This window comes from Brachycentrus maculatus, unplaced genomic scaffold (genome assembly GCF_059751285.1).
Source record: "Brachycentrus maculatus isolate JH-2025_06_01 unplaced genomic scaffold, ASM5975128v1 h1tg000125l, whole genome shotgun sequence".
Lineage (NCBI taxonomy): Eukaryota > Metazoa > Arthropoda > Insecta > Trichoptera > Brachycentridae > Brachycentrus > Brachycentrus maculatus.
This window is the reverse complement of record NW_028280878.1, coordinates 393,506-411,169: the sequence shown is the minus strand read 5'-3', so window position 1 is coordinate 411,169 and position 17,664 is coordinate 393,506. Positions and strand designations below refer to the sequence as shown.

The window sequence follows — 17,664 nt, the reverse complement described above, 5'->3', positions numbered from 1 at the left end:
ATGCATTACAAAAAGTAAATTTCAATTTTGAATTGTCAATGTTACCATTACCAAACCTAATTTTTATCTTTTAAAAAGGCTGTGCTTTAAGTTGATCACAGAATGTGTAAAATAAGGTATTCAGTTGACAAAAATTGTTGAGGCAGAGGATATAAAGATCTGTCGGATTAATTTGTATTATTTAGATAATATGACTATACAAATAAATGAGCTTTGTGACAAATAATGATTGATATTAGATATTAACACCATTGTGTCTATTGTATTGTTGTATCTTTTGTATTGTTTTTGGGGATCAACCTTATTTAATTATTATGCATATCCACTACCATTTTTGAGATATATAAACTAAATATACTATAAATCCTTGTACATATAAAAGGTAAGGAGAATTTTCTAAGGCAAATAATATGTTAAAATAAAAATAAAAATTAAAACAAAGAACATAAATGTAGGTACTTATACACAAAAACTCTTTTTACGTTTTTCTACGTCAATCAGCTAGTCTTCGTTTTAAGAGATCTGACAGGAAAGTCTTATTTTGCAGAAAATAAAATGCAAGAGCCATAAAATTTTCACAAAGTCTTAATTTATTTACAACATTTTGAGTGTGTCCAAATACTTTTTCACGAATCTGGATTATCTCCAATTATGGGAGTTATTTCTCATATTATTTTTGACATCTCATCAAAGATAAAGAAGAATATGACTTCCATATTCTGCTTCATCTTTGATGAGATGTCAAAAAATAATATGAAACATGTTTTTTTTAAGACTGTAATCTTGGATTGGAGCAGTTATCACGCATTGCTGAAGAATTACAGACCGTGAGTTCGATTCTTATTATACAGGTATTCCTATGCCTTGATATTCTTGTACTCCTAGCAGCGATAATGATTTGATTATATTTATTAAGGCACCTACCTGTATTATATTTTGCTGCATTGTGTTATTTTGATAACGGTTAACACTGTTTTGGTAATTTTACATCGTATTTAGATTACTGTTCTTATAAGTACCTACATTTAAAGTCTTAAATTTGATATTTTGTATATTAAAAGCATTGTTCACTTTGTGGTTTGGTAATATAACACTGTCCTTATAATTCATCTTTCACTTTTGTAATGCCACTTAAAAACACTAATTCGTTTACCGGTTTCGGAAAAATCATTCTATCATCAGGTTAAATGTAGATTAAAATTAAATTGTAACGGTCTGACAATTATATAAAAATAAAAATTTGAAAGAGGGATAAATTAATTAAAATTGGAATATTTTTAAATGTGAACATGGATTTAATTTAAATTATTTTTTTATGGGTGAGTCTTTATTTATTGTTTTTATTTATAATTTTTCTTGATTATCTAAAAATATCAGTTTTATTTATATGTAAAATTTAGATAATCCAAATTTAGAGAATCTGATAAAGTGGTATTACACAAAGTGAACGATGAATGATAAGGAGACTCTTAAATTTAAGACCAATTCTAACACGAATAAAATTATAGTGTTTTTTCTTGTAAATGTATTTCGAGATAAGATTTTCCGTGGTTTAATCCATTGTTGAAACATCATTTGCTTAATAATGTAGGTGAGTGTTTTTTTGCATAATTGCAAATTTAATTTAATGAAATTACGGGTTGAAATTGAAATAATCAGTCAAATACGTATATTATTTTTAATTTTTGCGAAAAAAACATAAAAGAAATGTTGATATAAAACATTTGTATATGTAAGATGATTTTTTATGTTATTCACGTGAACTCGACTGTTTCGAGAACTACAGATGTTCTCGAAACTAGTCATGTTTACTTTAATAAACCAAAAAGCGATCTTATACAAGTATTTAATTGGTATATTTAAACTAAAAACATACATTTTACTGCAGTTGATAAATATAATGTTTTTGTTCTATGAAATTTGAACGAGATAAATGATCACCTTGTATGCATGTATCTAATTATTACCACTACAAAGCCATGTCCGGTTTAAATTAATGAATTGATAATTAGATCATTTATCATATGAAAGCAAGGTGAGATCAGTTCTGCGCTTCAGGTGCTTGTCCAGGGTAATATTAAACAAATATTAGAGTAAAAAAACCCTAATATTTATTTTAACCCCCTACGAGGAATCAAGCCCTGGACCTTCGGCTTAGTATCCAAATACACTATGAAGGTGTACGTAATGATTAAAGAAAACACTTCGTTTATTACCACTTGAGTTTTATTATAGACTACATGTTTCAGAAGTTAAACTTCCATCATTCAGGTCTGTATAATAACATACAGACCTGAATGATGGAAGTTTAACTTCTGAAACATGTAGTCTATAATAAAACTCAAGTGGTAATAAACGAAGTGTTTTCTTTAATCATTGTAACATGTCTTACCACAAAGTTAATGCCGAAACAATAAATAAAATAAGGTGTACGTATATAATTACTATGTCATTCGATGCAGTGCCTTGTGCACTTTAACTAATGGGTTAAGATGCTTAAAATCGGCCGTCGTAAAATATTGTAAATTAAAATACTCTTTATGAAGGAAATTTACGAACTCTAATGTTCAAGGTGACGATTTCAAATCGACGCAAAAAGCTACTGCGTTATGTTACCTGCTTATTGTATTATTCTACAGCATTGGTCCCCAACCCTTGAACCGCGAACCAGTATCAATAAAAAAAAATCGAGCACACCCAATCAAGTGCTGGAGATTCCAGACAGTACCTTTAAAACTCCATTCGAGATAACAATTCTGCCGGTTTTATGGATTAAAGTCACGTCGGAAACCCCTGAGATGGTCATCACATCCCTTAAATCCCTATTGCCATTTCCGATATCCTATGTGTGTGAAGCAGGATTTTCTGCAGCCACAGCAACCAAAACAAAACAACGGAATAAGTGGACATAAGCATCACACTTTGGTTGTCATTGTTTCCTATTACCCCCATATGGAACCTCTCGTTGAAAACAGTTGTTGTCTCGTTGTAGTTGTAAGTGTTTTTCATTTTGAAGGCATGTTTATTATACTAAATTCATTTCTTGAATGTTTTTCGCAGATACTCTGTGTAACATTTTATAAACTTTATAAAATAAAAAAAATAAAATAACAGTACATGTTTAACCCTGATGATGACAACATTCTTGTCGAAACCGGTTGGAGAAAAAATGTACCAATGAAAAAGTGGTTAAAACAAAGTTGTTTTATTTTATAATGTAACCACCCTACCTTCGGGTAATTTTCAGGCATATTTGTTATAAACAAGCAAAAAAATTACAACGTTTTGTTACAAAATATTGTCAGGTATGAAACCTGACTGAAATTTGTCAGTGTATCCGGTACGCATTAAATATTTTTGGAACAGATATATTTTCTCCTACGGGTTAGCGAGGAATGGTGAAGAAAAACCGCGCGTATCACGTACGTTCGTATGTGTAGGGCGGTTAAATTAATATTATGAAATTAAAACAATCTAAATCATTAACAATCAACGTCCCCAATGGTAAAATTATCAAACGTTGACCAGTTTGCGGCGATAAAAAGGTTGAGGACCTCTTCTACAATACCTCGAGTAATGTCGGCCATAAAACAAAACGTGAAACTCATTAAAGCTACGTGCACGACCTGAAACTAGTGATTCTTTCATAGATATAAGAGGATTTCACGTTAATCCAATTTTAATGGTCACCAAATGACCATTGTCAGATGTCGACGAAATTCCTTCTAACTTGTCTAATAATATCTTAAAATCTTTTCACACATAAAAATATGTCTGCTTTGTATTAGGATTTCGAGAAATTGTAAGACATTATTTTATATTTCATATTGTTCTCATTTCTTTAAATTGCACAACAGTATTATTTTGCAACGTTTTGAGTGTGTCCAAATACTTGTTCACAAAATCTGGATTATCTCCAATTACAGAAGTTATTTTCATATAATTATAAGCTTAATAATAAAAATGAAAATGGTAATTTCTCTCGTTTCTCATGTGTGTGATTATAATCCAGGATTCGGATCTCACATACTAATATAAGAGTTTCTGCTTAATAAAAAGCTTCTTTACATCTCACCAATAGATGTCTCTAGTGAAGTTCTAGTGATTCATGAACAAGGTTTCTAAATTGGTTCATATATATATAGAACTTCCAAGAATTTGAGTAGTGTGGTTGTCAATAATGGGTAGAATTGGTGAATGTTACACGTGTGTAAAGTGATCACTTAAACCAGCCTATGACGGTCGTAAGCCCCGTAAATGCCCAGACTTCCATATTCTTCTTCATCTTTGATGAGATGTCAAAAAATAATATAGTATTATTTTGATTCGCATTAAAGATATTTTCTTTATTTTTAGGTTAAGCGAATACGGAATACAATACATTATTATCTAATTAGTATTTTCACATTTCGACATTTCGAATGCATTTCTCTTGGACGTAATTGAGTAATAAAAATGTCTTTCAATCGATAAATTGGTTTCATACTGTATCCAATTGCTTCTTGATTCATTATTTGTAGATAATTCATGTTACTGTTATGCATTTACAAAAAAAATACAATATGAAAGATGTTTCGCGTAACTAAATGTGAAAGTTACGATAATGATATTATTTTTTGTGGTTTTTTGTTGTTGTTTAGAATGATAGTGATTTCATGAATAATTAAGTTAGTGTAAAGTTTTGACTCGAAAACGGTGAATTCACGATCAATTGCTCCATTAATAATAAATTTTCGTTAGGTACTTGTTTAGGTGTAATTTATTTGCCTCCTTATTCCGCCTTATTGCTTATTAATTATATTATGCTCAGTTTTTAGTTCCGTGATTTTATCATATTTTGTAAATATATAAATAAATAAATTCATTTACAGACATTTTTGGGTCGAGTTCAATATTCCCTTAGTCCCAAATCGAGAAGAGGTGTTGAATGATTGATACAATAAAATGGATGGATGGAAAGAGTGACAAACTGAGAGGTTGAAAGAAGAGTCAAATAAAAAGAGTATTATTAGAAACAATAAAAATCAAACGATGGAAGATAATAGTGCAGGGCGACCTTATTAGTGATATAAAAGATTGGAAAATAAAAAGGGAAGAGAGCAAGACCAAGACCAAGAAATAATATTGACTATTGAAAAGTCAAAAGAGAAGGTAGACGTTGCGTCGTACAAAGAGATTCGATCCCGGGTTCGATTCCAAAAAGAGAGTCGAAATAATTATAAGTGATTTTTCAGTTTAATATTTATTTAATATGACCCTGGACTGGTACATGAAGCGGAAGGCTGATCACCTTTCTTCCGTGTATTTAACGCTCAAGATAACACTGCTTCTATGCGATGCAGTACCCTATGCACCATCGGGTAAGGGTTGGAAGAATATATATATATATATATATATATATATATATATATATATATATATATATATATATATATATATATATATATATATATATATATATATATATATATATATATATATGTATATATATATATATATATATATATATATATATATATATATATATAAATATATGTACATATATATATACATATATATATATATATATATATATATATATATATATATATATATATATATATATATATATATATATATATATATATATATATATATATATATATATATATATATATATATATATATATATATATATATATATATATATATATATATATATATATATATAAATATATGTACATATATATATACATATATATATATATATATATATATATATATATATATATATATATATATATATATATATATATATATATATATATATATATATATATATATATATATATATATATATATATATATATATATATATATATATATATATATAAAGTAAAATCACGGTACGATCAGGTATGCCAAATACTTGAAAGTGGTCAGGTTAGGAGTCGTAACAATCGGTGGATTTGTATGAGGAGATGGATGAACGTGGAGGAGACGAAGAATGTTTGCAAATACAGAGTGGTGTGGCGTTCTATTCTCTCTACCTACTCCTACGGGGAAGCAGCGTGATGGTTAGCTAGTTAGTTTATATATATATATATATATATATATATATATATATATATATATATATATATATATACATATATATATATAAATATATATATATATATATATATATATATATATATATATATATATATATATATATATATATATATATATATATATATATATATATATATATATATATATATATATATATATATATATACATATATATATATATATATATATATATATATATATATATATATATATATATATATATATATATATATATATATATATGTATATATATATACATATATATGTGTGTGTGTATGTACTTAAGATTGCTGCAGCGAACGGATGAATGATTATCAATGATCATTAATAAAGTTCTATACACGATGACTAATAATAATGGAACAATATAGCGCGTCATACATCATAACACCTGAAACATTAAGCGCCCAAGGGTAACACAAGGTGTGCAAATAAAAATAAAAACCTAGATTAGTTATCTACTATTCAGTGTCATATTGGAAAAAAAGGAAAACTGTTATCTAGATAATATATTATCACGCGATATCGATTCGCTTGTGAGGTGGATTAAATGAAAACAGCAAAAACAATGTACAAAGTTTATTCTTACTACAATATAATAAATTACTTACAAAAATATTTAACCCTCTGCAACACGACATTATAAATGTTGGCCTGATTTTTACTGGTTCTCTGTATTTCGTTACTGTACGTACGTGTACATAGTACAAACGTATATTGTATGGTCCAGTGCAGGGAAAATTCAAAAGATAAACATATTTCATGACGACAAAACCTTGAACTGTTTAAAAGGTTACGGCATTCCTGCCTATAACTACTATTAGTATGATATTATACAGTAGGTAGATTTATTTTTAATTAGCACAGTATTCACAAAAGAGTAAAGTATAATATGCTAGAAATTTTAATTTGATAACGATGTTATATGGTAGTTTAACATAATATCCACCCAGGTCTATTTGCCTAGGGTGAAATTAGTATTTAAAAAAAAAGTATTTGTAATCTCACTGATGTAAATATTCATAAGGATTTTTAATTTCTTCCTTATTTCTTTAATCATCAAAAATATTACCGATATTTAAAAAAAAAATATCCGATATCAAATTTAAATTTGAATATGTGTTAGTTATGTACTTTACGTATATTTTATTTTCTGTTGAAAACTATCTTAAATAATTTATTTTATTTACCGCACTACTCTAATAATACAACATAAATTAAAATGATTAGATATTACATTTGAATTATAACTTCGCACGTTCATTTTTTATCGATCAATGATAAAATCATTTCAAATGGCAAATTTCATGACCTTTTATATATAATTCTAACCGAATTTCGGAAAAATCTTATGTGAATATATTAATTTCCTTAAAACTAAGAAACAAGTAAAAACAATTTTAATAACCTAATTATAAAAGCGGTGATGGTAGATCGTAGAACTGGGTAATTCACATGACCATTAGAAAGTTTCAATTTCACAAAAAACTGTTAATGAACCCGCGCACTGATGTTTTATATAGAAACATGTAATTTTATTATTAGCGTAACCAATTTTATTTGTACGAACCACTGGAAGTTGAAATGTATAGGAGATAAAACTTTTTTCACTCGGCGCTTTTGTATGGAAGGAAATAAATTCTACAGAACTAGGTAAAGCTTTGGAATAGTTGTAGGACTTGACACGTTTCTCAGGCTGCGCCGGACTCTTGCTTCTTCTGGATGAGGTTCTCCCACTGCGCTATCAGCTTCGTGGAGCTGGGGGCTAACATCTCGGACTCCGGGCCCAGGTCGCACAGCTCCGCCAGCGACTTGGCGGGCTTCAGGGAGCCGTACGAGTCCGGGCCGGAGGTATGGCTCGGGGAAGGAGACCTCGCGTCGCCCAGCGCTTCGTACAGCTCTCCGATGGACTTCGTCAACTTCAACTTCCCGGGCATAGGGATGTCCTCCTCCGACTCTGAATCGATCTCCTTATCGCTCAAATCGAGGGAAGAAAAGTCTAACTGGTAGGTTGCGGATTTCTTCCGCAATCTCTTCAACTCCAGTTCTCTATCTTTGAGGTCTTTTAGTTCCTTCTGAATTTTCTCTTCTACGGGGACAAATCCTTTTCTTACCGCTTTTCCTTCTGGTAAGTTCGACATCAGCGGAGGTAGGATGGGCTCTGCCGCGAACACTCGACTTGTTGATACAGGTGTCGCGGTGCTAGTGTTTAGCGGAGACAGGCTCAATTTTCCTTTAGAAGCGATAAACCTTTGCATTATTCCCTTTTGACCCGAGTTTGGCGTGTATCTTCTGTTGAAACCGTTGCTGATGCCGTTGGAGTTCGGCGCTTGACCGTTCAGCAGGAAAGGAGTTGACAGAGCGCGAGTAATCTGCTTGGGGCGATCTCCAGAATCACCGTTCGTAAGTCCGTTGGTGGTTCCGTTGACGTTTATATCCGATTCGGACATTTTACGGACGTACGTCGGATGTACTTTTCTGAACTCATTTTCCCTTTCGGTAACTTCTATTATTTCTCGCTGGATTCTTGTTAGAGGATCGTCCTTCACGATAGACTGAAAGAAAAATAGAAACAGAGTTACTTACTTTTGTCCATTCATGCTTTTGCACTATTATTACTGGAATCGTAACTTTTTTTTATATACCGGTTAAATAAACATTGAACATTTTGGCAATAAATTTTATGTTCTCTAAAAATCTTAAAAATCTAAGTTATCAAATCTACATAAAATGAAATTCAAATAGAGACCGTAAACATTTGAGATCACTATCTTAATCCAACAGAACGGTAAGTAGATCAGAGAATGCTGTTTGAACAATGGTTCACTTGGAAATTAGCACGTTACATTAAAAAATAAACTTTTCGTACCCCTTCCATTGCTAATATGGTCTTCATCAGAAAACAACTGCTAAAGTATACGATGCTCCTACTTCCCTAATCACTTTTAAAAACTTTTATCACATCAATAATAATATATTATATCGGATAATTCACCGAGAGATAACACGACAGAATACTTCCACGACGAGAGCGTTCACACACCTGTTGTAATTGCTTACTATTGAGACCCGCAAAGGTATTTGTTATGCTTTTACCAAACGAGCGAGAGAGAAATGGTCAATTTTCTATCTATGGGTAAGATAGAGACACATGATAAAGTTTGAACTCTCTGCTTTACCGACCGGTAAAGGTGAAACCAGGTAGATTTATGTTACATTCATTTACTCAGGTAACTGCAGATGGTGCTTTTAAAAATAATGGTTATTTAATAAAGGTGATGATAAATTTTTCATAAATTATTTTCTTGTTATTATAACCTGAGTAGTAATAATTTCAGTTTGTTTACTGAGAAAAAATATGTTTTTTTGAGAGTTATTTTTAAAAAAGTTGTTTTTATTCAATTGTCATCCAAAAAACAAACCTGCTTTGTTATAAAAAATACAACATTTATGTTTGTATTTTGAATGCTAATAATTTTAAACCGCTGTGGAAAAAATATTAGATACAAGTCCATAAAATATTTATTGTATATTGCTTATGTTAACAAAGAACGTATTTCATAAAGAATGATTCTAAAACACATGACCCCCTTTACACGATGTAAAGCCTGAAAAAAGGGAAACAGGAGGTTATTAAAAACCCATATGACGATTTTTGCCACTGTGAAAAGTTTTACGGGTACGTGTCAGTAGTTTTTAATATTTTAACAAGGCCCGATCTCTAAATAAATCATGATAATATTCCTATGACTACTTGTCTCCTACCTGTTAAAAAAGTTCTTTGGTTCCAATTCTCACCTCTTATTAAAATTATATAGGCATGTTATCTAAAGAATAACATTGTATTCGCGAATAATTAAAAAAATATTCGTAAGCGATTTATTAAAACTGAGTTAATGATTTTTCACATTTTTAAACTGTTGCCACAAACTTTTTTCCAAAATCAATTAAAAGTACTAAAAATAATAAAAAAGAATTGGCGAATTAAAAAAAAAGATAGAAGGTTAATTTGATATAAACTATCAATACGTGTACAAAATATTCGAGCAGGTATTTTACTTTTCACTATGCACCCAATCTTTGTTTGTATTGGGAATTAATATATCTTTCAATAGCTCTTTTCTTTTCAAAACCATATATTTATTTCGAGGAAAATTTTTATTTTTTCAAAACAAAAACGGTGTTTTAAGAAAAAAATCAATCACGTCAAATTTTACCTGGGTTTACAAAAAATAAGTTGCTATTTAACAAATACTAGGCCTAAATTGGTGATTCCTTATGTAATAATTTAATTTTATGTAAACAATAGTTTCAATATCTTGTTATGTTAAAATCACCGCCATCCGTATCGTTTTTTTTTAACAAACCCCACCCCCAATATTAAAAATAATATAAGCATTATTCGATTTTGAAAACATAGGTACCTACTTTTTAATATTTTCATTTGACAACTTTCTTCCAACAATGACAACACTAAAGTTGGCCGGTTTTGGGTTTTCGAAAGCATGAATTTTGACAGCATTATGAGGGTTTTATGAAATTGGCATTAAATAACCCAAACTAAATTAGTAAAATGGTATGTGTACAAATATAGTATTTCAAAATGATATATGACATTGCTATATTAATAACGCATCTTCGATGTTGCGTCATACTGGTTGTCACTTGAAATTATTTGAGGTTATAATACTTGCAAATATATTTTTGTTAAATGATTACTTGAATAATTAGGAAATTATTTTTTCAGCAGCACTGCCGATACGCTTTAAAGGGAACTGGAAAGCTGTCGGTCAGTCTTTCCAGTCAACATGTCAACCTTATACCAAGGATTTCTACTAAAATTATCGTAAGTCCTCCCATTTTGCACACAAATTTATATTTTATTGTTGTTATTTATGTTAATCTTTGTCTTGAATATTGGTATATGTTTTGTTTAAAAATCAACTATATTTTATTCATTACTACATGGTTGTGAAGTATATTGACACTGAGCAAAAGTGCTTAAAAACTCCTGAAAATAATAACCAATATCCGACTTAGGTGCTACAGGCGTTTGATGGGACAATAATACCTCCCTAGAATTTTTTTATTATAAGGGTATTTGTTACTTCTCTGGTGGCCCCCGCCTATATCACTTATCATAGAATAAAACAAACTTGTTTTCTGCCTAAAAAATAAAAATAAGTCACATAACATTTAAAATTTAAATATTGTAGAAAAGGATGGGAAGGGTATCTTTACCTTCTTCGCTGAGCTCACTTCAAAGGCAGAAAAGAAGGAAATATACTACAATGTTTTAATATGAATATTGTAGTCTGCAGGCGTAAAAATACCCATTCTTAGTGTGTTAAGTTAAACAAATATCTAAAAAATATATCCCACGAGACTTCAATTAGATTCTGAATACCCATTTCAATATTCTCATATTGTGTAATATGCCTTTTAACCGGTTAACTGCCAGCTGGTACATGTCGGCTGTCCAAACTCAAAACACAGTAAGGGACATTTTTTTTGTAGTACGTTTTTTTTGCATTTTTGGACTAAGTAGATTCTACTTAGTCCAAAAATGCAAAAAAAAACGTACTACAAAAAAATGTCCCTTACTGTGTTTTAAGTTTGGACAGCCAATGTATGGCGGTACCCAGCACGCCGCGAATTTTACGACAAAAATAAAACCTTTTAAACATATTGTTATTAAAAGTGTATTAACGTTTATTTATAAAACTTGCCAAATACATTTATCCATAATCATAAAATTAATTGTTCATGGTGCAGGGTTGTCACAAAATTTGTCAAAGAAAATATGAAAACTAAATTATATGTCAAAAGTAATTATTTATGTTAGTTTAATATTAAAAGTATACACACACACACTTTGGATTAAAAAAATTAAAAATCATCAGAATTGACACTAAAACCACTGTCATCAGATTCGGCAGTGACGGCAACTCAGGGATAATTGGACAACCCTGAGCGCCATTAGTTGTTCCGACGACAAAGCTCTCTTTAATTTACGTTTAAAGTGGTAAAAACAAATTCTGTTTCAATTCTAAGTATGCAAAGATATTCTCAATAGATGTCACTATGCGCTCAATATATTTGTACATTTTAAATAATTGATTTTCTTTACTAAAAGCCCACTTAAAACGGCGCGTCTTAAGACGTAATTTTTGTATGAGCGGCGCTCCGTTCACAGCAAATTATGCGTCTTAAGACGCTCTTGGCAGTTAACCGGTTGATAAGTCGATATCTATTATTTTTCAGACGACTCAATATTCAACCAAAAGAACAGGATTCTTTTCCCAGTTCATTGACAATGTCAAGCAAGATATCGCTAAGAACAAAGAGATGAAAGATAGTTTGAAGAAGTTTCGCGAAGAAGCTGAAAAGTTAGAACATTCGGATGCTTTGCAAGCTGCAAGAAAAAAATTCCATACCGTCGAATCGGAGGCTTCCAAAGGCAGTGAAGTGCTCAAAGAGAGATTAGAGGGTATTAAAGGCAAGGTTCAAGAAGTCATGGATGAAGCCGGGAAATCAGAATTAGCAAAAAAAGCAGGTTTGAATATTATTATTTGTTCTTCCTTTATTATTATTTTTTAATCCAAAACTTGAAGTGAAGTGTGCAGATCTCTAAAGTACATGATATAAACATAAAATAATAAAAAAATAGAGAAAGAATATTCGAACCCTTATCCGCACCCAATGGTGCATAGGGCACTGCATCATATAAACGCAGTGTTATCTTGATCATTAATACATGAAGGTGATCACCCCTCTGCTTCAGGTCCAGGGTTATATTGAATAAATATTACAGTGACAAAATCACTAATATTTATTTGACCCCCCCCCTGGGAATCGAACCCGGGACCTCCAGTATGGTAGCCGAGCGTGCTGACCATTACACTACGGAGGTGGACAAAGAAAGAATATTTTATTGTGTTGAAAATTAAGTGCATTAGAAAATGAAGGTAGTTTTTAGATATATTTTCTCTGTCATTGCTCTGTATTAGATGCTGATAACATTTTAATGGTCACAGTGCCGGGTGCCTCATATTTTTTGCTAATATGAGTAGTCCACTTGCACACCACGTTATGTTTAAAAACATCAGTTATTTAGTTAATGGCTGCAATCGGTAGAAATTTGAAAATATTAACGTCCAAATTTAACATAATCTGCCAAAACTCGTTACGTAAGGAATATAATGAAATAGAAAAATCAATTCTCTTGCAAAATTCGCTATGCAGATAGACATTTTACTTTCTTAAATCTCTCAAAAAAGCTCAAATCAGTAAAAGATTTCATATTCTACCGGTGGTAGCCATTGGCTAAAAAACCAAATTTTTAACATAACGTGGTTTGCAAGTGGACTACTCAAATAACAGTATTGCAATCTGAAATTCAGCCAAAAATCTGAATGATCTGGCATAGCACTAAAAATGCATTTGTATCACTAGGAATAATATAATCAGATTGCTAAAGATTGGCGCTAATTTGATTACAGTGCAGGAATTGTCCGATATTTCTATTGTTTGTATTTTCAGGTCAATTTACGGAAGAACTTGGCAAAACTGCAAGAGGAGTTTCAGATACTATTTCGGAACAGGGGCAGAAATTTGGCAAAACAGAAGCATTTAAAACTATTTCGCAGGTAATTCTTAAAGGAATCTTTTCTGTGTCATTTCATTGCTTTTTTATAAGATTAAAAAAATCTTAATTAAAAAAAAACTTACTTTATAAATTAAATATTAAAATCCAACACTGATTTTTAGATTGAACTAAATTGTATTTTATTATTAAAAACACATAAAATAAAATTTGTGAATTTTTTTTGCCTTATTAGGGTATTATCAAACTATTGTGAAGATTATGGACTGAGGGTCCTTATATAGCTATACGATTCTAGGTACTTAAGTAACTCAGCCTTACCCGCAACTATTGTTTTCTCCCATAATTATTAATGCACATGTTATAGCGGATAAGACTAACTATTACTGAAGTACTTGGAGTATTAATGTATTGAAATTTTTTCTTCATTGCTTGTCCTTTCAGGCCACGGAAGCTGTGAAAAGTGAAATTAACACTAGAGGGATAGAAGGAAGAGTATACCAATCTCCGGTACGGTTAAGAAAGCGAGTAGACACATCGACAGTTGCGGATGAAAAAGTTGTTCAACCAAACACGGACGCCACTGGAGTAGAATTACATAAAGACTCAAAGTTTTATCAGCAATGGCAGAACTTTAAAGACAATAATCAATACGTTAATAAAGTAAGTTGTCTACATTTATTGTGCACGTATATTATTTCAAGTATGTTGTATCTTTTCTTCTTGATGCTATGTCCCATTGAGAGTCAACATCTACTTCAGCACTGACAACTCCAATCTGTCCCTCCACCTTTGAGGAGGTATTCTTTGGATGTTTCCAGGCCGCTGTGATCGGCAAATTTTTAGGGTATTCAGTTGTTACTTGAGAAATATTATATTTGCATGTCTTTGTTCCAGGTACTCGATTGGAAGATTCGCTATGAAGAATCTGAAAATCCGGTGATTCGAGCGTCCCGTCTTTTGACAGAGAAAGTCGGCGACATGTTTGGAAATATTTTCCAGAAGACCGAACTATCGGAAACGATGACGGAAATTTGCAAAATAGACCCGTCTTTCGAACAAAAGCAATTCCTCAAAGACTGCGAAAATGATATTATTCCAAATATATTAGAGGCCATGGTGCAAGGAAATTTAGAAATATTAAAAGATTGGTGTTACGAAAGCGCTTACAGCGTCATAGCGACTCCGCTTCAACAGGCTAAACTGTTGGGGTATTATTTGGATTCGAAGATTTTGGATATAGAAAATGTAGACCTCGTAATGGGAAAAGTCATGGATCAAGGACCAGTACTAGTTATCACATTCCAGTCCCAGCAAATCATGTGCGTGCGAGACGCCAAACATAATGTCATCGAAGGCAGTCCAGACAAAGTGATGAGGGTCACTTACGTATGGGTTCTCTGCAGAGACCCGACGGAATTAAACTCCAAGGCCGCATGGAGATTACTTGAACTTTCTGCTAACAGCACGGAACAACTTGTGTAGCTAATTAGTGATTTGGTTTTACCATGGACTTTAAGTATATATAGAAATCAATACCATGATTTAGGTTAGTGTATTAAAAAAGATTGTTAAATAGATAATGCAATTTATGTAAATTGACGTGTGAATTTGAATGCATTTACTCACATTTAAAATTGTTATAGCTACGTTGTTACATTAAATATATGAACTGCCTGTTTGAAAACAAATATCAATCTAACTTTTGTATAGTGTTATTTTGTCCGCCTTTGTAGAGCAATGGTTGATTTATTTTACCTGGATCTTGTCCCAAGATTGATTCCCGACTAGGTTGAATAAATGAACCTATATTATTATTTGAAGGTTGCAATAAATTGCCTTTTGAATGTATTTTACATTAAGTCAATGCTGAATTAGTGTCTTGTAATGTCCTACGCACCATTTTATGCTTTAAGTTATTTATACAATTTGAAAAGGAAAATAAAAAACAACAACAGTAGATTCTGAGGTAACTTAATAATTGTCCATTGTAGTTTTTTTAAACCATTTTTGTGTTAATGTGTAGCTTATTTTATGAATAGCTACCCAATTATGAAAGAAAAATTCATCCCAAAAACACAGTTCTTCGGCATTTTGTATCACTGAATTACTCTGGTGTAATTATACATATTTGTACATACATATTTGTTTTTCTATATCATGATCAATTTATTCTCCAGTATTCAACTCAACTGTTTTAAAAATTCAAACATAACAAAATCTTTATCATGTGTATAAAGCCTTTAATAAACACTTTTTTCTTTTTTAGCTTTTTGCTTAAGCTATTGGAATGCATATGTAAAAAAATAAAGAAAAATATAATAAAATGTACATTTAACAGTAGTTCAAGACTTAACATAATGTACATACATAATAAAAGACTTTACTGTTGTAAAAATCAATACTTCTAACTGCTTGTGGTAGTAATTTATTATTATGTACCGAGTATTTCTGACGTACTATTAAAACTATTGTTTATTATTATTATTATAATTTGTTTGGTGTAATAATGTGTCATTTACAGTAAAAGCTCATTAATTCAAATTTTGCCCTATTATGCGAGTATTTCGAAATTCTTGTCCGTCATATGATTTTTTCATACAAAACTTTAGATTCACAAAATTTTGAGTGTGTCCAAATCCATGTTCCCAAATTTTCACACAAAATTATACTTAAAAATTCTAAGAATGAATATTATACCATTTACAGTTCCTTTCACTGCTTTTGTTATTTTTTTGACAAAAATTACAATTTGCTTTTGAAACGTCGCTGCACATCAGTTTTTGTATGAAAAATTAGTATTTTTTCTTTCTTATTTGTTTTGGCCCTTCGGAGTCGAATTAATGATCTTTTACTGTACTTTTTCAGTTCCTAGTATGCGACATATTTCAAATTAGTTTGTTTAAAAAAATGTCACAAGCAAGAGCTCAATTTGAATGTTGATGTTGTTTAATTTTAAAACAATAAATAAAGTGACCTGTTATGAAAATGTTGACATTTTTCTTTTAATGATAATATTCATCATTATCGAAACACTGTAAAATCTCCACTTATTTATATTTCGATTAATTAAAATTTCAAGAAATTTTGGTCCTGATAATTTGAACTCTCCAGTATAATATTGCCTTGTTAAACTTGTTATGTATTCATTCAGTTTAGAGAAATGATTAATTTGTTATTTTTTTTAAGGTTTACCACATGTCATCTCTGATCATACAAAATTATTATTTTACAAACATGTATCATAAAATAACACCTAACTCCCTATAAAAAAAAATATTAAAGTTATGCCTCATAATTTTGTTTCATATTTTTTTTATGTAATGGTACTATTTTATTCCTTGCTCTGTTTTAAATAAAAAAAAGGTAATTAATGAGCACATTGGTAAAAACTTACATCTTCCAAGTAACCAAAAAGCTTGAACAGAAAACGTTATAATTTTGAGTGTAAGAAATGTTAGAACATACAGATTAACAAAAATATCTTTGGTACTTATAAAAATTTGAAGAGACCACATCTCGAATGACAAGGTACTATGAATAATCGAAGAAAGAAGGTACCTACTTGCGACTATCTCGAAGAGACGCGCCAAATGGATCGGAAACGTGTTGAGACAGGAGGGTTTCCTGCACCTGGTAATAGAGGGACGATTGAAGGAACAAACGCCAGGGTACCCCCACACGGTGAAAATCTCTGCGACTTATTTGAGGACATGGGCTGTTCGACGTATGAGTACCTGAAGAGGGTTTCGCAAAAACAGACCGGAGTGGTGAAGGAGTCATTTGTTGCTACAGACTTCATAGGATTGAGACTAAAGAAGAAAATTTCTAAATAATTTTAAGTGTGGTGCTTTAAAATTAGATTTTTTTGTAAGATATCTATAACTTTTAAATTCTATCCAAAATCTAATGTTTATTTGTATATATGTGATAAGGTTGAGACCCTAAGGTCTGCATAACTAAGA

The 17,664-nt window shown here is 30.7% G+C and overlaps 2 protein-coding genes across 3 annotated transcripts; one reads left to right on the top strand and one right to left on the bottom strand.

The window, feature by feature from the left end:
• Nucleotides 1-6,657: 6,657 nt before the first annotated feature.
• mdu (mitotic spindle positioning protein meduse) lies at nucleotides 6,658-9,138 on the bottom strand. The gene is made up of 2 exons (XM_088260141.1): nucleotides 8,963-9,138; nucleotides 6,658-8,648 (listed from the first exon to the last, which is right to left on the bottom strand). The coding sequence occupies exons 1-2, from the start codon at nucleotides 8,987-8,989 to the stop codon at nucleotides 7,785-7,787; spliced, it is 891 nt and encodes a 296-aa protein (XP_088116267.1). The 5' UTR covers nucleotides 8,990-9,138; the 3' UTR covers nucleotides 6,658-7,784.
• A 1,410-nt stretch (nucleotides 9,139-10,548) lies between these two features.
• LOC148309396 (mitochondrial import inner membrane translocase subunit TIM44) lies at nucleotides 10,549-17,001 on the top strand. 2 transcript variants are annotated; one of them, XM_088260151.1, is made up of 6 exons: nucleotides 10,549-10,669; nucleotides 10,841-10,939; nucleotides 12,358-12,649; nucleotides 13,636-13,742; nucleotides 14,144-14,362; nucleotides 14,597-17,001. In XM_088260151.1, exons 1-6 carry the CDS (start codon nucleotides 10,667-10,669, stop codon nucleotides 15,182-15,184), a joined length of 1,308 nt encoding a protein of 435 aa, XP_088116277.1. In that variant the 5' UTR covers nucleotides 10,549-10,666; the 3' UTR covers nucleotides 15,185-17,001. The 2 variants fall into 2 exon arrangements, with proteins under 2 accessions (XP_088116277.1, XP_088116278.1); XM_088260152.1 differs by having other exon boundaries at nucleotides 10,844-10,939; nucleotides 14,597-16,994.
• The last annotated feature ends 663 nt before the right edge of the window (nucleotides 17,002-17,664 follow it).